Raw genomic sequence first — 20,290 nt, 5'->3', positions numbered from 1 at the left:
GGTTTTCACTATTCTCATATACCACTTCAGTCTCTTTTTACTGCTCTTAAAAATTCTTACAAATCATCTGAGCTATTAATATCAACAGGAATTAATTTGTTATTTGGACATATCAACTTCTACCAAGTAGATAATACAAATAAATGTATCAAAATATAAAAGGCATGACAATGTATATATGGTGACTAATCAGTCACTGAACTCCCCTCTCAAAAAGTAACTGCATTATCAATTTTTTGTGTATCCAGCAAGATAATGTACACACATAAAAGAAATCCAAGTAAATATACATTTATATATAGATTTCTCCAAATGATATAATTCTACTGATATATTCCATTAGATGGCAATGTCATTGGTTAGGTAACCACCTATCAATTTGACATTTAAATATTTAAAATCTTTTGCTATTAAAAAATTATAACCAAAACCAAGTACATACATTTCCAGGGAAGCAAGTACAACTGTACATGGGAAATTCCTGGAATTTCTGGGTCAATGATATGGACATTTATTTTGATAGGTATTATTAACTTGCTCTTAGTGGAGCAATTTACACTCCTACCAGTAAAGTTGAAGAGTAATTATTAATATTTTCCAAAGTCTGGACAAACAATCTAATACGAAAAAATGTTTAAATACTGTACTATGGTTATATTTCTCTTACTAAAAGCAATGTTTGGATAAAGAAAAATAGACAAAAGAATTGTGGCCTATTCAAGAAACTGCCTGATCTCAGAATAGAAGGATTTTACAGTGTTTATTTAGACAAATTTCAGAATTGCAATGTATCAGTGACTAGAATGGGACTCTTGTTCTAACTCCTTCCAAAAAGGAACAAATATTGTCTCTGCTTCACCATTTAAGGGCAGAAACTAATGGGTCCAAAAAATCAAATCCAGAACAGAAAGAGGACCGCACATTAAGCAGAGACCCTTCTCTTAGCACTGAGGGTATTATTAACGACCACTGACTCACTGGTGATGAAGTTGGAAGAATGAGAGACAAACATTTGTTAAAGAAAAGAACGGATTGTTACAGAAGCAATATTGCTATGTTTATCTTCTTCCTGGGTACACAGCCAAACCACATTTTCCAGCTCTTTTGTAATTAGTTTTGGGACACGTGATTGAGTTCAAGCCACTGAAACCCGAATGGAAGTTACACTGTTATCTCTAGGCCTTATCCAGATAGGTCTCCCATTTGTAATTCACCACCTCCCATCTCTGCTGACTTCAATAAATTGAGACAGGAGCATACAGAAAAAGTATGGGTAGCAATATACATATCAGACAAAAAACTTTTAAAACAAAGGGTAAAACAAAAGATAAAGAAGGGAATTACGTAATAATAAAAGGACCAAAACAAAAAGAGGATATTAAATTCATTAACATATATGCACTCAATATACAGCACCTACAAATATAAAGCAAATACTAACAGACACAAAAGAAGAAACTGACAATAATACTTAAGACTAGGGGACTTTAACACGCTACTTTAACACAATAAGGTATTGAGAGAGTCGACTCCAATAAAGAGTCAGTTCCTAGGTAGGTTGATAAGAAGTTGGGGGGGGTCCCAGGAAAAAGAGGTCTGGAATTCTCAAGGAGGAGGAAAGGACTTTTTTCCTCTACATGCCTTAGTCTTAGTCACATAAACTTTTTCTTTCTTTCTTTAAGCCCAGGACTGATGATTACACAACAAACAACTCAGTTCAAACTCTGTACTAAGGATTATATAACAACAAGGTATCCTGCGTGAGGACAATTTCCCCTTCTTGAAAGTGAAAGTGAAGTCCTGTCCAACTCTGTGACCCCGTGGAGTGTAGCCTACCAGGCTCCTCTGTCCATGGGATTATCCAAGCAAGAATACTGGAATGGATTGCCATTTCTTTCTCCAGGGGATCTTCCCGACCCAGGGATTGAACCCAGGTCTCCCACATTATAGGCAGATGTTTTACTATCTGAGCTACCAGGGAAGTTTTCCTTCTTGAAAACCTGTCTAATCCTGTTCTTAGAATGTATATCATGGGAGTGGGTCTGGTAGGATCTTTCTATTGTTAACTTCTAATCCTGTTATTCTAAAATGTAAATTGTGGGAGTGGATCTGGTAAAATTTTTACAACCTTGAGACATTCTTTGAATTACTGTAATAGCTAAATTAAAAAGTATATAATGCCCTCACTAAAGACTAGCCAGGGGGGCACTCTCCATCCCCCTTCTGATGTCTATGTTAGAAGCTTTCTCTGTCACTTTTCATACTTTAATAAAACCCTGCTACACAAAAGCTCTTGAGTGATCAAGCCTGATCCCTGGTCCTGAAGCCAAAACTTCTTCAGAGATCAAAAATCCGATACCGTTCACCATAAACTATCAGTATCCTTATTGTATATATTTTCATGTGCCTTTTAATTTTTTGAGACTTGCTGTGTGGCCTAATATGTGATCTGTTCTGGAGAAGTTTCCATGTGCACTTGAAAAGATTATGTATTCTGCTGTTTTAGCATGTAATGTCCTGTTCACTTCAGTCACTCAGTCGTGTCCAAATCTTTAAACCCCATGGACTGCAGCACGCCAGTCCTCCCTGTCCATTACCAAATCCCAGAGTTTACTCAAACTCATGTCCATTGAGTCGGTGATGCCATCCAACCATCTCTTCCTCTGTCATCCCCTTCTCCTCCTACCTTCAATCTTTCCCATCATCAGAGTCTTTTACAATGAGTCAGCTCTTCGCATCAGGTGGCCAAAGTACTGGAGTTTCAATTTTAACATCAGTCCTCCCAGTGAATATTCAGGACTGATTTCCTTTAGGATTGACTGGTTGGATCTCCTTGCATCTAAGGGACTCTCAACAGTCTTCTCCAACACCACTGTTCAAAGGTATCAATTCTTCTGCACTCAACTTTCTTTAGAGTCCAATTTTCACATCCATACATGACTACTGGAAAAACCATAGCCTTGAATAGATGATCCTTTGTTGGCTAAGTAAAGTCTCTGCTTTTTACTGACTAGGCCAAAGCCGTTGACTGCGTGGATCACAATAAACTGTGGAAAATTCTGAAAGAGATGGGAATCCCAGACCACCTGATGTGCCTCATGAGAAACCTATATGCAGGTCACAAGACAACAGTTAGAACTGGACGTGGAACAACAGGTTGGTTCCAAATACGAAAAGGAGTACGTCAGGCTGCATATTGTCACCCTGCTTATTTAACTTATATACAGAGTACATCATGAGAAATGCTGGGCTGGAAGAAGCACAAGCTGGAATCAAGATTGCCGGGAAAAATATCAATAACCTCAGATATGCAGATGACACTTTCTTACGGCAAAAACTGAAGAGGAACTAAAGAGCCTCTTGATGAAAGTGAAAGAGGAGAGTGAAAAAGTTGGCTTAAAGCTCAACATTCAGGAAACTAAGATCATGGCATCAAGTCCCATCACTTCATGGCAAATAGATGAGGAAACAGTGGCTGACTTTATTTTGGGGGGCTCAAAAATCACTGCAGATGGTGACTGCAGCCCTGAAATTAAGAAACGCTTACTCCTTAGAAGGAAAGTTATTACCAACCTAGATAGCATATTAAAAACCAAGTACATTATCAACAAAGGTCTGTCTAGTCAATGCTGTGGTTTTCCAGTGGTCACGTATGGACGTGAGAGTTGGACTATACAGAAAGTTGAGCACAAAAGAATTCATGCTTTTGAACTGTGGTGTTGGAGAAGACTCTTGAGAGTCCCTTGGACTGCAAGGAGATCCAACCAGAACATCCTAAAGGAGATCAGTCCTGAGTGTTCATTGGAAGGACTGAGGTTAAAGCTGAAACTCCAATACTTTAGCCACCTGATGTGAAGAGCTAACTCATCTGAAAAGACCCTGATGTCGGGAAAGACTGAAGGCAGGAGGGGAAGGGGACAACAGAGGATGAGATCATTGGATGGCATCACTGACTCAAAGGACATAAGTTCGGGTGAACTCCAAGAGTTGTGATGGACAGGGAGGCCTGGCATGCTGCAGTTCATAGGGTCTCAAAGAGTCAGACATGACTGAGCAACTGTACTGAACTGAATACACGGTCCTTTGTTGGCTAAGTAAAGTCTCTGCTTTATAATATGCTGTCTAAGTTGGTCATAACTTTCCTTCCAAGGAGTTTAGTTCAGTTCACTTGCTTAGTCATGTCCGACTCTTTGTGACCCCATGAATTGTAGCACACCAGACCTCCCTGTCCATCAACAACTCCCAGAGTTCACTCAGACTCACGTCCGTCGAGTCAGTGATGCCATCCAGCCATTTCATCCTCTGTCGTCCCCTTCTCCTCTTGCCCTCAATCCCTCCCAGTATCAGAGTCTTTTCCAATGAGTCAACTCTTTGCATGAGGTGGCCAAGGTACTGGACTTTCAGCTTTAGCATCATTCATTCCAAAGAAATCTCAGGGCCGATCTCCTTCAGAATGGATGGGTTGGATCTCCTTGCAGTCCAAGGGACTCTCAAGAGTCTTCTCCAACACCACAGTTCAAAAGCATCAATTCTTCAGTGCTCAGCCTTCTTCACAGTCCAACTCTCACATTCATACATGACCACTGGAAAAACCACAGCCTTGACTAGATGAACCTTTGTTGGCAAGGTAATATCTGCTTTTCAATATGCTATCTAGGTTGGTCATAACTTTTCTTCCAAGGAGTAAGTGTCTTTTAATTTCATGGCTGCATCACCATCTGCAGTGATTTTGGAGCCCCCCAAAAATAAAGTCTGACACTGTTTCCACTGTTTCCCCATTGATTTGCCATGAAGTGATGGGACCACATGCCATGATCTTCATTTTCTGAATGCTGAGCTTTAAGCCAACTTTTTCACTCTCCACTTTCACTTTCATCAAGAGGCTCTTTAGTTCCTCTTCACTTTCTGCCATAAGGGTGGTGTCACCTGCATATCTGAGGTTATTGATATTCCTCCCAGCAATCTTGACTCCAGCTTGTCCTTCTTCCAGCCCAGGGTTTCTCATGATGTACTCTGCATATAAGTTAAATAAGCAGGATGACAATATACAGCCTTGACGTACTCCTTTTCCTATTTGGAACCAGTCTGTTGTTCCATGTCCAGTTCTAACTGTTGCTTCCTGACCTGCATATAGGTTTCTCAAGAGGCAGCTCAGGTGGTCTGGGACTCCCATCTCTTTCAGAATTTTCCACAGTTTATTGTGATCCACACAGTCAAAGGCTTTGGCATAGTCAATAAAGCAGAAATAGATGTTTTTCTGGAACTCTCTTGCTTTTTCGATGATCCAGCAGATGTTGGCAATTTGATCTCTGGTTCCTCTGCCCTTCTAAAACCAGCTTGAACATCTGGAAGTTCACGATTCACGTATTGCTGAAGCCTGGCTTGGAGAATTTTGAGCATTACTTTACTAGTGTCTGAGATGAGTGCAATTGTGCGGTAGTTTGAGCATTCTCTGGCATTGCCTTAGTAAGCATCTTTTAATTTCATGATTGCAGTCACCATCTGCAGTGATTTTGGAGCCCCAAAAAATAAAGTCTGTCACTGTTTCCACTGTTTCTCCATCTATTTGCCATGAAGTGATGGGACTGGATGCCATGATCTTAGTTTTCTGAATACTGACTTTTAGGCCAACTTTTTCACTCTCCTCTTTCACTTTCATCAAGAGGCTCTTTAGTTCTTCTTCACTTTCTGCCATAAGGGTGGTGTCATATGCATACCTGAGGTTATTGATATTTCTCCCAGCAATCTTGATTCCAGCTTGTGCTTTATTCAGTCCAGCATTTCCCATGATATACTCTGCATATAAGTTAAGTAAGCAGGGTGAAAATATAGAGCCTTGACGTACTCTTTCCCTATTTGGAACAAGTATGTTGGTCCATGTCCAGTTCTAACTGTTGTTTCCTGACCTGCATACAGATTTCTCAAGAGGCAGGTCAGGTGGTCTGGCATTCCCATCTCTTGAAGAATTTTCCACAGTTTGTGGTGATCCACACAGTCAAAGGCTTTGGTATAGTCAATAAAGCAGAAGTAGATGTTTTTCTGGAACTCCCTTGCTTTTTTGATAATCTGATGGATGATGGCAATTTGATCTCTGTTCCTCTGCCTTTTCTAAAACCAGCTTGAACATCTGGAAGTTCACGGTTCATGTACTGTTGAGGCCTGGCTTGGAGAATTTTGAGCATTACTTTACTAGCGTGAGATGAGTGCAATTGTGTGGTAGTTAGAGCATTCTTTGGCACTGCCTTTCTTTGGGATTGGAATGAAAATTGACCTTTTCCTGTCTTGTAGCCACTGCTGAGTTTTCCAAATTTGCTGGCATATTGAGTGCGGCACTTTCACAGCATCATCTTTTAGGATTTGAAATAGCTCAACTAGAATTCCATCACTTCCACTAGCTTTGTTCGTAATGATGCTTCCTGAGGCCCACTTGATTTTGCATTCCTAAGTGAGTGATCATACCATCGTGATTATCTGGGTCATGAAGATCTTTTTTGTACAGTTCTTCTGTGTATTCTTGCCACCTCTTCTTAATATCTTCTGCTTCTGTTAGGTCCATACCATTTTTGTCCTTTATTGAGCCCATCTTTGCATGAAATATTCCCTTTGTATCTCTAATTTTCTTGAAGAGATCTCTAGTCTTTCCTATTCTATTGTTTTCCTCTATTTCTTTGCATTGATCACTGAGGAAAGCTTTTTTATCTCTCCTTGCTCTTCTTTGGAACTCTGCAAATGGGTATATCTTTCCTTTTCTCCTTTGCTTTTCGCTTCTCTTCTTTTCTCAGCTATTTGTATGGCCTCCTCAGACAGCCATTTTGCTTTTTTGCATTTCTTTTTCTTGAGGTTGGTCTTGATCCCTGTCTCCTGTACAATGTCATGAATCTCCATCCATAGTTCATCAGGCACTCTGTGTATCAGATCTAATCCCCTGAATCTATTTCTCACTTCCACTGTATAATTGTAAGGGATTTGAATTAGGGCATACCTAAAGGGTCTAGTCAGTGGGTGTTAAAGTCTCCTACTGTTAAGCATTATTGTCTACTTCTTTCGTGCCCGTTAGTATTTGCTTTATATTTTTAGGTGCTTATATTGAATGTGTATATGTTAATGAATTTAATATCCTCTTTTTGTATTCATCCTATTATTATTATATAACGTCCTTCTTTGTCTTTTGTTTTACACTTTTTTTAAAAAGGGTTTTTTGGTCTGATATATGTATTATTACCCATGCTTTTTTCTGTTTGTTCATGTCTCAATTTATTGAGGTCAACAGAGACGGGAGGTGGTGAATTACAAATGGGAGATATAAGGATAATTATTATGGTTTCCCAAGTGACACCAGCGGCAAAGAACCCACTGCCAATGCAGGAGACATAAGAGACAGAGCTTCAATCCCTGGGTTGGGAAGATCCCCTAGAGGAGAAAACGGCAACCCACCCCAGTATTCTTGTGTGGCGAACCCCATGGACAAAGTAACCTGGAGAGGTATGGTCAATGGGGTTGCAAAGAGTCAGACATGACTGAAGCGACTTCGCACACACACACATGCAAGGACAATTATTATATAAATGCGAATCAAAACACCGGGGTTCGACCGCACACCTGTCAGAATGGCTACCATCAAAAGAACACAAAAAACAATTTTCCAAAGTATGTGGAAGAAAAAACCTTTGTACACTGCTGGTAGGAATGTATGTTGGTGCAGCCAGTGTGGAAAATAGTATGAATGTTTCTCGAAACTAAAAACAGAACAAGTGTATGATTCAGCAATTGACTTCTAAGTATGTATCCAAAAAAATAAAAGCAACAAAAACATTTATTTGAAGAGATTTATGAACCCCAATGTTCATAGCAGTACTATTTATAATAGCCAAACTATGGAAGCAACCCAAGTATCCACCAACAGCCAAACAATATTACTCAGCCATAAAAAAAATAATGAAATTCTACCATTTGCAGTAATGTGGATGAACCTAGAGAATTTTATGCTTAGTGAAATAAATCAGAGAGAAAAACAAATAGTATATGCTATCACTTATATGTGGACTCTAAAAAATAATACAAACAAATGGATAAAGCAAAACTGAAACAGTCTCACAGATACAGAAAACAAACTAGTGGTTACCGATGGGGAAAATGGCATGTTAGGGGTATGGAATTAAGACTCACAAACTATTATGTAAAAAATACAGGCAACAAGAATATATCGTACAGCACAGGGAATTTATAGTCATTATCTTATAATAATTTTAATGGAGTATAAATTGCAAAAATATTGAATCACTATGCTGTACATCTAAAACTATAAAAAATATAATATTGTAAATTAATTACACTTTAACAACAACAACAAAAAAAAACAGGAATTCCCTGGTGGTCCAGTGGTTAGGACTCTGTGCTTTCACTGCCAAGGGCACAGGTTCAATCCCTAGTCAGGGAAATAAGACCCTGTGGGCCACATGGTGTGGTGCATCCACAACACAGACACAGCACACACACACTTTGGCCACCTGATGTGAAGAGCTGACGCACTGGAAGACACTGATGCTGGGAAAGACGGGTCAGGAGAAGGGGCGACAGAGGATGAGACGGTTGGTGGCATCATCGATTCAATGGACATGAGTTTGAGTGAACGCTGGGAGACAGTGAAGGACAGGGAAGCCTGGTGTGCTGCAGTCCATGGGGTCTCAGAGTCGGACATGACTGAGCAACTGAACAACAACAACACATGAACTCACTCCTTGATCTTTCCCCCCCAAGTTCTAATGAGATATAATTTGACATATAACATTGTTTAAGTCTAAGGTATACAATGTACTTAATCCTTATTCTTAACATTGCACTGAATAAAATATAAAACTGTGATTCTGAGCATGTCCTGCTGATCCACCACAAACTTTTATACTAGCACAGAAATGTAATTAATATCAACAGTTATGCAACCAATGTATGAAGTACAGTTAATCATGAATATATAGCAACTAACATAATAAGTGAGAATTTCCAGTTTCAATCTTTTAAGCTAAAGGTTTATTTCCAATTAGTGTTTTATTTTTAATGTTAAGATTTAAAATAGGGTTATCATTATAACCATAGGGAAATAAAGTTAGAGATTTACCTAATATATATCAGAATGCTTATATCCCCATTGTGAATAATCTAAAAAATAAAACAAACTCCCATTCACTGGCTCTTCCACTAGGATAAAAATTCTGTACTTCAATTTTTTTCCCTCAGTACTAGTTGGTATTAACAGCTACATAATTAAAGCATATCAGTGACCAACCTCTAATGTTGACAGCAGAACCTCCATTCCTGTAGAACCTTTGGCTGTCATTTCTCTCCTTGTTTTTTCTGAAAAGTAGGAGGAAAAAAAAGCTTTCTTCTAAAACATGAAAGAAAAAAAAAAACTGCATAAAGATTTATCATATAGTTAACATATAATAAGATTCAGTTCAGTTCAGTTCAGTCACTCAGTCGTGTCCGACTCTTTGCGAACCCATGAATTGCAGCACACCAGGCCTCCCTGTCCATCACCAACTCCCGGAGTTCACTCAAATTCACGTCCATCGAGTCGGTGATGCCATCCAGCCATCTCATCCTCTGGCGTCCCCTTCTCCTCCTGCCCCCAATCCCTCCCAACATCAGAGTCTTTTCCAATGAGTCAACTCTTCGCATGAGGTGGCCAAAGGACTGGAGTTTCAGCTTTAGCATCATTCCTTCCAAAGAACACTCAGGACTGATCTTTAGAAAGAACTGGTTAGATAATATATAAAACATATAATCAGTGTCCCCACTGGCCCAGTAAACACTCTAAATTGGTTCTTAAATGTTCCTTCCACTGATGTTGCTAGCTCTACTCTGTGTGCACTTCTGGATTTCAGTTTACAAGACCTTCCCTGCATTTCATCACAGCTTCTGTCATGGACTAAGTGAATCCTTGTCAATACATCTAAAATCTTAAGATCATTATAATAAGACAGGTACCAGAACCAGAGGTGAAGTAGGAACAATAAAGGCAAGCCTCTTTATTATCTTTATGACAAAAACCAGAAAACATTTAATCAAAATTCATGAAAACAGAAGCCTACCACCATTTTGAAGTGGTTTCATTAATACTATTTTTAAATTCTGACTTCAATTAAAAAAAAAAAAACACTATAAATCAATTGTACCTCAATAAAAAAGTTTTTTTTTTTTTAATTTGAAGCACATAGAAATAAGACTAAGGAAGAACAATTCATGACTCAGATGATCCCTTTCATCACAATCAATAGAAAAAAATCACTATAAATTATTTCTATTGTTTAAAGACTTCTAAATTTCTCCACAATTCTTTTCCTTTAATTAAAACAGGGGGAAAGGGAGCTTAGAGGCCAATATTTAGGAAAAGAGATAAACTTTAAATGTATTTATATATATTTTAAATAAATTTTAAAGGTTACACTCTATGTAGAGTTAAAATAACACTGATTATACTCCTCATGTGTACAATATATCCTTGTAGCCTAGCTTACATCAAATACTTTGTACCTCTCATTCCCCACCATTATACTGCACCTCCCTCCCCACTAATAATCACTAGTTTGTTCTCTGTATCTGTGCATTTGCTTCTTTGTTATATTCCCATTTGTTACACTTTTCAGGTTCCACATTTAAGTGATATCATACAGTACTTGTCTTTCTCTGCCGGACTTCTTTCTCTTAGAATAATGCCACCAAGTCCACCCGTGTTGTGCAAATGGCAAATATTGTTCTTTTTATGGCTGAGTAGTATTTTATTTTCAACGTGTGTGTGTGTGTGTGTGTGTGTGTGTGTGTATCATATCTTCTCATCCATTCATCTGTTGATAGTTAAGTTACTTCCATATATTGGCAACTGTAAATAATGCTGATATGAATACTGGGGTGTAAATATATATCTTCAAAAATTAGTATTTGGGGGTTTTTTGGAATATACTCAGGAGTGGAATTTCTGGATCAAATGGTAGTCCTATTGTTAGTTTTTTGAGAAACCTCCACACTGTTTTTCACAGTGGTTGTACCAATTTACATTCCTACCAACAGTGTACAAGGGTTTTTTGTACCACTTCCTCACCAACATTTGTTATTTATGTTCCTTTTATTGACAGCCATTCTGACAGGTGTGAGGTGATATCCCATCGGGTTTTTATTTGCATTTCCCTGATGGTTGGTGACATTGTACATTTCTAAAAATGTGCCTATATTTCCTAGATTGTCCATTTTATTGCTATATAGTTGTTCACAGTAGTCTCTTGTGATCATTTGTATTTCTGTGGTATCAGCTATAATGTCTTTTTCATTTCTGATTTTATCATTTTGAGCATGATAAAATGCTCTTTTTTTATGTATCTGGCTATAGGCTTATCAATTTTATCTTTTCAAAAAACCAGCTCTTAGTTTCACTGACTTTTCTATTTTTTTTGGTCTCTATATCATTTATTTCTGCTCTGATCTTTATGATTTCTTTATTTCTACTAACTCTGGGGGTTTTTTGTTCTTTTTTCCCCCCTACTTCCCTTAGGTGTAAGGCTAGGTTGTTTATTTGAGATTTTTGCTTCCTGAGGTCAGCTTGTATCACCATAAACTTGCCTGTGAGAACTGCTTTTACTGCATCCTATGGATTTCAGATTATTATTTTCATTTTACTTGTTTCCAGGTATTTTATGATTTTCTTTGATTTCTTGAATGATCCATTTCTTGTTTAGTAACACTTGTTTAGCTTCCACAAATTTGCGCTTTGCAGTTTTTTTCCTTATAGTTGCTTTCCAGGCTCATGGTTTTGTGGTTAGAAAAGCACTTGATATGACTTCAATTTTCTTAAATTTCCCCAGGCTTATTTTGTGGCCTAGCATGCTATCTATCCTGGAGAATGTTTCATATGCACTTGAAAAGAATGTGTACTTTGCTGCTTTCAGAGGGAATGTTTTATTTATATATATATAGTTTATTTGGTTTAATGTGTCATTTAAGGCCAGTGTTCCCTTGCTAACTTTCTGTCTGGATGATACGTCCATTGATGTAAGTGGGGTGGGGTGTTAAAGCCCCCTACTTCTATTGTATTACTGTCCAGTTCTCCCTTTGTGCCTATTCTCCCTTTACACCTTTAATATTTGCTACACGTATATAGGTGCTCCTACATTAGGTGCATATTTATTTACAATTGAATTGACCCCTTGATCATCATGTTAAGTCCTTTTCTGTCTTTAAAGTCTACTTTGTCTGATTTTTTTTTGTTTATTTGTCTGATTTATTTTATTTTGTCTGATACAAATATTGCTACCCCAGCTTTCTTTTGATTTCCATTTGCATGTAACACTTTTTCCTGCAGAAGAAATGTTTAAAGCTAGCAGAGGCTTAATTCATGAGGCTTAATGAAAGAAGTTGCCTCTGTAACATAAAAGTTCAAAGTAAAGCAGCAAGTGCTGATGTAGCAGCTGCAGTGAGTTGGCTACATGAAACAACTGACTTTCAACATAAACAAAATATACTTATATAGGAGGAAGAAGCTATCCAGGGCTTTTCATACCTAGGGAGGAAAAGTCAATGCCTGACTTTAAAGCTTCTCTTATTAGAAACTAATGCCATCTTGTGACTTGAAGATGAAACCAATGTTCATTTACAATTCCAAAAACCCTAGGGCCCTTAAGAATTAAGCTCAATCTACTCTGCCTGTACTCTATCAATGGAACAATGATGCCTGAATGAGAGTACATGGTCTCCAGCAAGGTTTACTGACTATTTTAAAACCCACTGTTGAGACTTACTACTCAAAAAAAAAAAGATTTTTTTCAAAATGGGACTGCTCATTGACAATGCACCTTCTCACTCCAGAGGTCTGATGAAGATATACAAGATTAGTGTTGTTTTCATGCCTGCTAACACAACATCCACTCTACAATCCATGGATCAAGGAATAATTTTGCCTTTCAAGTCTTCCTATTTAAGAAATACATTTCATAAGGCTGTAGCTGTCATAGGTAGTGATTCCTCTAATGGATCTAGGCAAAGTTAATTAAAAACCTTCTAGAAAGAGTTCACCATTCTAGATGCCATTAAGAACATCTGTGATTCATTAGAAGAGGTCAAAACATCAGCATACACAGAAGTTTGGAAGAAGTTGATTTCAACCTTCATGGATGACTTTGAGGAGTTCAAGACTTCAGAGGAGGAAGTAACTGCAGATGTGGTAGAAATAGCAAGAGAACTAGAATTAAAAGTGGATCCTGAAGATGTGATCTGCAGAACTGCTGCATTCTCATGATAAAATGTTAACAGATGAGGAGCTATTCTTAGAGATAAGCAAAGAAAGTGGTTTCTTAAGATGGAATCTATTCCTGGTGAAGACTGAAGTGGCAACAAAGGATTTAGAATACTAGGAAAACTTAGTTGATAAAGCAGCAGATTGAGATAAAATCCAATTTTAAAAGAAGTTCTGCTGTGGGTAAAATGCTATCAAACAGCACTGCATGCAACAGTGAAAAAATGTGAAAGAGTGTGTGTAGCTGATTTCACTGTCTTATTTTAAGAAACTGCTACAACCATACCAGCCTTCAACAACTACTACCTTGATCAATCAGCAGCCTATTATAAATATAGAGGCAAGACACTCTAAGAGCAAAAAGGTTATGACTCACTGAGGGCTTACATTTTTCAGCAATAAAGTATTTCTAATTAAAGTATGTACATTTTTTACACATATGTTATTGCACACTTCACAGACTAAAGCACAGTGTAAACACAACTTTTATATGCACTAGGAAACAAAAACTCCACTTGACTCACCCTACTGCGATGTTTGCTTTATTGCAGTAGCACGAAATCAAACATGCAGCATCTCCAAGGACTCTCTGTACTTACACACATGAGCCATATCATATATCATAAATAATTAATTACTTTTAATAGTTGTATAATGCAGTTATACAGTCCCACAGTTTGGCTATATCAAAATTAATTCAACCATTTTCTCATTGTTGGATATTTCAGGTGATTTCTTGAACTCTGATTTTATATACACACTGAAACATCTCCAAATAGTCTTTTTATAATATGACTTTTATTTCACTCAGGTTTCTGAGAGTGAAGTGTTAAATAAAACAGCAAGTGCACTTTAAATTGCCAGATTCTTTTCTCCAAAGCTTATAATAATCATTACACCACCGACAGTGTATGAGAATACCCTATTTTCCATGCCTTCAACAGTACTGGATATTGTCATTCTCTAATTTCTGCCAAAGTAACTAATGAGAAATAACTTCATTGTTTTCATTAGTAATTCCTGACTTCTAATATATGTTTATCGGCTATTTGTATTTCTTCTTCTTTGAGCCATAAATTCCTAATCATTCTCTCTAAAATGGATAGATGACAGGACAATCTTTCACTACTAATTTATACTGTGTCAACTATAAACAGAGTCATTGGATTACATAACCTCAGGGGGCAGTATTCAAGGGCTGGCTCCCCCACTGGTGGATGGCAGGGTGAGGAAACGGACAGTGTATGGTAGTCGTATGACTAGGTGAATTTTTAGTGATGGTGTTGGAGTAGGGGCTTCTAGAATGTGATGGGAAGAATCTACAGTCATAAGAGCAGTTAAACATAGTATCTATAGGTTTAAAAAAATTGTCTTCTCTTGGTTTTTGCTGAAGTGCTTTGTTTTGTTTTAAGGAGTTATTTGATATGAGAAGACAGTGAATATACTAGGTATATCTATCTTTGCACTAATACAGTGACTATCCTTACACATTTACCTTAGTTGATAAGCACAATATTTACAAAGGCTAGAATCCAGTATAGCAACTTTCTGAATTAAAAGATTTTGCTAGAAACAAATGCAAAGATCTCTCCTAGGTTTGGGGATGGTCAAATATTCCTTAAATGGGCTACATAGGAATAAGTTACCAAAATAAAATAAGGGCCTATAGCCACGAAGATAGGTTAATAAATACCAGCTTCCTGAACACAGTAAATGCTTGCTGAACATCTTACTTCAATTACCTTACACCTCTAGAATAATGCAATAATAAAAAACCAGTAAACTAAAATAACTGTGAATTGTCTGGATCTTAATTTTAACAGAATGCTTTCAATGTGTCACTGTCAAATATTAAGGCAGCTGTTGATTTACCCTTATTTAGAAAAAGAAAAATCAAGGTCTCTTTTTCCTTTTTAAATCAAGCACAGATTTTGGAATCCTAAATTTCTTAAATTTAAAAAAATTTAAGAAAATCTTAAAAATCTTACATTTTTTTTAGCTCCTATTGAGACAATTACATGGGTTTTTATTGGACCTGTACAAATAATGTTATACTGATATATTTACTCATATTATAATTAGACTTGATTTACTAATGTTTTATTTGGGATTTTTCAAATTAATGTTCCTTAGTGAAAAGTTAATACTTTTCTTCTCTTATACTCTGTCAAGGTTTGATACCCTATGGTTCAGTGGTGGAAAATCCACCTGCCAAGCAGGAGATGTAGGTTCAATCCCTGGAGAAGGAAAGAGCAACCCACTCCAATATTCTTGCCTGGGAAATCCCATGGAGAGAGGAGACTGGCGGACTACAGTCCATGGGGTTGCAAAGAGTCAGACACAACTTAACAACAACAACAGTAGTACTAGCTTTATAAATTGGATAAATTATGCTTAATTACAGATATCATTTATTGAACACTTTTAACATCATTTTTATATACTTCTCATATAAATTTCATGCTAATTACATGGTATTTCTTATCTCTATTTCAGAGTCAGTGCAACTAAGTCTCACAGGTTCAAAACTTCCCTAAGGTCACCCAATCACTGAAAGACAGTGCTTGCATTTCAAAGCAGGGACAATACTAATAACTAATATAATACCTGACATCTTTTTGTCAACATTCTACAAGCAGTACTGGAATTAGGTGCTGCCTGAAAAATGGGGAAAGGAGGGCAATCATATATGAGTGAAATCATAATCATTTTTAGAAATAATGCTTTGAAAAACAATTCCGTCCATAGTTATTCAGTTTTCAATTCCTTGAATCTATATAGAAAGTTTGAATTTTACATAAAATCATATATTTCTCATTTTTAGCATCTACTTTTAAGCAATTAAGAAAGCATTTCAAAAACAAGAGATGAAAGCTTACCTTGACTCTGAGCCAGATGAAGAATTTTTGATGTAACATATCTGGCAGTATCTGATTCTGTAGATTCAGTATTGATCTTCTCCAGCTGAGCCAGGAGTCCCACAATTCTAGAGTTATTGGTGAGGCTAAAAAGAATATTACTTTAAATTAGGGCACATTCTACATCAATTGTAAATTCAATACTATGAAGATCCGTTGTTAAAAACAAATCAAAATTCTACACTTCTAAAAACATTAAGCATTTACACGTCACATATCCTTAATCTGTTTTAGAGCTTAATATTGCAAACATCCAGTTGATTTAAGTGAGAAACATTCTATTTCAAAAAACCACAAAGGTGCATTCAATCCTGCCAGCAATCTTCCATCACATCCTGAAAGTTCACCTTTTCAGTTCCCCACCTCCACCAAGCAGGCTTTTTACACATTCTATGCTCTCCTCAGACTCTAACCATCCCTTCTACCCAACTCCATTTTTCAGCTAGCACCCTGCTTCACAACTATTATAAAGTCAAAGAAGAGAACGCTTATCTTCACACAACCAGCACCTTAAACCTCTCTGATTCTCTTCCCACATTCTTTCTTCCTTATTCTCATTCATTATACATTTGTACCATTTGACAGTACCATTCTAGATACTGTCAACAGAGAACAAAACAAACAAAAATTACTGCCCCTCAGAGTGAACATTCTAATGAGACAAAGAAAATACATAAATAACTATATAAATAGTATTAAGGTGGTGGGAAGCACTATGGAGAAAAGCAGGTTGTGGGGATAAAAGGGGCAAGGAGGCAGATGGCTGCAATTTTGGAGAGCATAGTCAGGAAAAACCTCGAGAGGGCACCATTCAGGGAAAGGCCTGAAAGGAGTAAGATAATGAGCAGTGCAGATACCCACTGAAAGAGCTGTAACAATCATCAAATCACCAAGGCAGGACCATGCCTGCTGTGTTCAATTAAGAACAGCAGCAGACTTAGAGTTGGGGGTGATGCAGAAGACAGCACCATCATTCAGAGCCTTGCAGGCCACTGTACAGATGTTGACTTTTTTCAAGTAAATGAGATGGGAAGTTTTTGAGAAGAGTGATGTGCTCTGACTTGCTTTTAAAAGGTTTTCTTTTGCTGGTATGTTGAGACACAAAGAACAATTCCTCCACTTGTATGCCTAACCCCGGCCCTTCTTGCATTTCTAGTGTATTTGCTCCTTCCAGTTGATCCTCCTCTGATTCATCATTTAGCTCTCCCGTGCAATCGCATCATACCCATTGGCACACAACACAATCTAGGAGCTCCCACTAATTAGCACCCCACTTCTCAGCTATTCCTTGAAGATGTCTGTACTTGCCCTCCCACATACTGCTCACTTTTTCAAAGTTTAGTTTCTAACACTGTGAGGTCTCCCCAAAACCTCCTGCAGTCACAGCTTTTCTTTTCATACTCACCACTGTCCAAGTCAGCTCCTCTGTCTACACTTTCCTCTTTGGGCTTTAATGGCTCCACACACACCTGAGTTTCATCCTATGGCCACTTCTTCTAGATCTCCTCTCATGGCTACTCCTCCCACAAATCTCTAGATGTTGAAGACCCCCCAGAGTTCTATACTCAGCCCTCTTCTCCTCACTCTCCCTACTCTACTGCCCCAAGCAATCTCATGCAACCCCACAGCTGCAAAATCAATACACTGCCCAGCTCCTACATTTAATTCCAGCCTCAACTTACTCCTCTTTGATTGTAACTTTCCCAAACTCACATAAACCATCAGTTGCTCAAGACAAAAATCCAGATTCCCTTTCCCACACTCAACTCATTATCAGCTCTATCTCTAAACATCTCAAATCCATCCACTTCTCTCCATATATAATCATTATTTGGAAAACCAAGATCTACTATCATGACCTTGACAGCTTCCCCTACTTAAAAAATTTCATGAAAAAATCAGTGGTGATATTAATAAATATAATTTTTAGAAACTGTGTAATAAAGTGTGTCAATATTCAGATATCCGCATAATTTACATGCAGAGTACATCATGCAAAATGCCAGGCTAGATGAATTACAAGTTTGAATGAAGACTACTGGGAGAAATATCAACAACCTCAGATGTGCAGATGATACCATTCTAATGGCAGAAAGTGAAGAGGAACTGAAGAGTATCCTGATGAGAGTAAAAGAGGAGAGTGAAAAAGCTGGCTTGAAACTCAACATTCAAAAAACTAAGATCATGGCATCCAGTTCCATTACTTCATGGCAAATAGAAGGGGAAAAAGTAGAAGTGGTGACAGATTTTACTGGGTTCCAAAATCACTGCAGATGGTGACTGCAGCCATGAAATTAAAAGATGCCTGCTCCGTGGAAGGAAAGCTTTGACAAAACTAGATAGTGTATTAAATAGCAAAGACATCACTTTGCCAACAAAGGTCCATATAGTCAAAGCTTCTCATGTACTGACGTGAAAGCTGGACCATTAAGAAGGCTGTGCACTGAAGAATTGATGCCTTCAAATTATGCTGCTGGAGAAGGCTCTTGAGAGTCCCTTGGACTGCAAGGAGATCAAAGCAATTAATCCTAAAGGAAATCAACCCTGAACAGTCATTGGAAAGACTGATGCTGAAGCTAAAGCTCCAACACTCTGGCCACCTGATATGAAGAGCCAACTCACTGGAAAAGACCCTGATGCTGGGAAAGACAACGGCAAAAGGAGAAGAGGGCAGCAGAGGATGTCCATTGACCAATGACTCAATGTACATTTGTTTGAGCAAACTCCGGAAGACAGTGAAGGACAGGGAAGCCTGGCATGCTGCAGTCCATGGGGTCACAGAGTCGGACATGACTGAGCACAACAACATATATAATATGTATACTAATATATGACACACTGAACTCAGAAGCAGACAAGAGAATCCAGCTGTCTTCTGTTAAGACAGACATTAAAGAAATGAGCAAACATTTAATAAAACATTCCACTTTCTGGATTTCCCTGGCAGTCCAGTAGTTAAAGACACCAGGATTCCAAGCCTGGGACATGGATTCAATCCCTAGTAGGGAAACTAAGATTCCACATGCTGTGTAGCATGACCAAAAAATTAAAATTAAAAAAATTGGGAAAAAAAGGATTGTAAATGCCACCTTCTATTTTGACAACTTATTTTAGTAAAAATATTATTACATACAATAATAATAATGTTATATTATTATAATCTAAAAAATAGATTACTATTTTTAATGAAATAATTTCTCAATTTTAATTTATCATATGGTAGTATTACTATATTACATATAATTATATTGATATATCATAATATAAATGGCAATATCGATGTTATGCTGGACTGGAAGAAACACAAGCTGGAATCAAGATTGCCGGGAGAAATATCAATAACCTCAGATATGCAGATGACCACCACCCTTATGGCAGAAAGTGAAGAGGAACTCAAAAGCCTCTTGATGAAAGTGAAAGAGGAGAATGAAAAAGTTGGCTTAAAGCTCAACTTTCAGAAAACGAAGATCATGGCATCCGGTCCCATCACTTCATGGGAAATAGATGGGGAAACAGTGGAAACAGTGTCAGATTTTATTTTTCTGGGCTCCAAAATCACTACAGCTGGTGACTGCAGCCATGAAATTAAAAGACGCTTACTCCTTGGAAGGAAAGTTATGACCAACCTAGATAGCATATTCAAAAGCAGAGACATTACTCTGCCAACAAAGGTTCGTCTAGTCAAGGCTATGGTTTTTCCTGTGGTCATGTATGGATGTGAGAGTTGGACTATAAAGAAAGCTGAGCACTGAAGAATTGATGCTTTTGAACTGTGGTGTTGGAGAAGACTCTTGAGAGTCCCTTGGACTGCAAGGAGATCCAACCAGTCCATTCTGAAGGAGATCAGCCCTGGGATTTCTTTGGAAGGAATGATGCTAAAGCTGAAACTCCAGTACTGTGGCCACCTAATGTGAAGAGTTGACTCATTGGAAAAGACTCTGATGCTAGGAGGGATTGGGGGCAAGAGGAGAAGGGGACGACAGAGGATGAGATGGCTGGATGGCATCACTGACTTGATGGACGTGAGTCTCGGTGAACTCCAGGGGTTGGTGATGGACAGGGTGGCCTGTCATGCTGCGATTCATGGGGTCGC

The 20,290-nt window shown here is 37.9% G+C and overlaps 1 protein-coding gene across 5 annotated transcripts in view; it reads right to left on the bottom strand.

Annotated features, from left to right (window-relative positions):
* Positions 1 to 20,290, bottom strand: part of AGTPBP1 (ATP/GTP binding carboxypeptidase 1) — a 192,810-nt gene that overhangs the window by 135,241 nt on the left and 37,279 nt on the right. For 3 of the 5 annotated variants that reach the window (XM_070375389.1, XM_070375391.1, XM_070375390.1), the window contains exons 3-4: positions 16,159 to 16,283; positions 9,284 to 9,351 (exon numbers count right to left, since the gene is read on the bottom strand). In XM_070375389.1, the coding sequence (XP_070231490.1) occupies positions 9,284 to 9,351; positions 16,159 to 16,283 (193 nt within the window). Of the gene's footprint in view, positions 1 to 9,283; positions 9,383 to 16,158; positions 16,284 to 20,290 lie in introns of all 5 variants that reach the window. The other 2 variants (XM_070375392.1, XM_070375393.1) reach the window with 2 other exon arrangements.

The sequence above is a fragment of the Bos mutus genome, chromosome 8 (genome assembly GCF_027580195.1).
Source record: "Bos mutus isolate GX-2022 chromosome 8, NWIPB_WYAK_1.1, whole genome shotgun sequence".
Lineage (NCBI taxonomy): Eukaryota > Metazoa > Chordata > Mammalia > Artiodactyla > Bovidae > Bos > Bos mutus.
The sequence above is the reverse complement of the archived record's forward strand: the minus strand, read 5'-3'. Positions and strand labels throughout refer to the sequence as shown.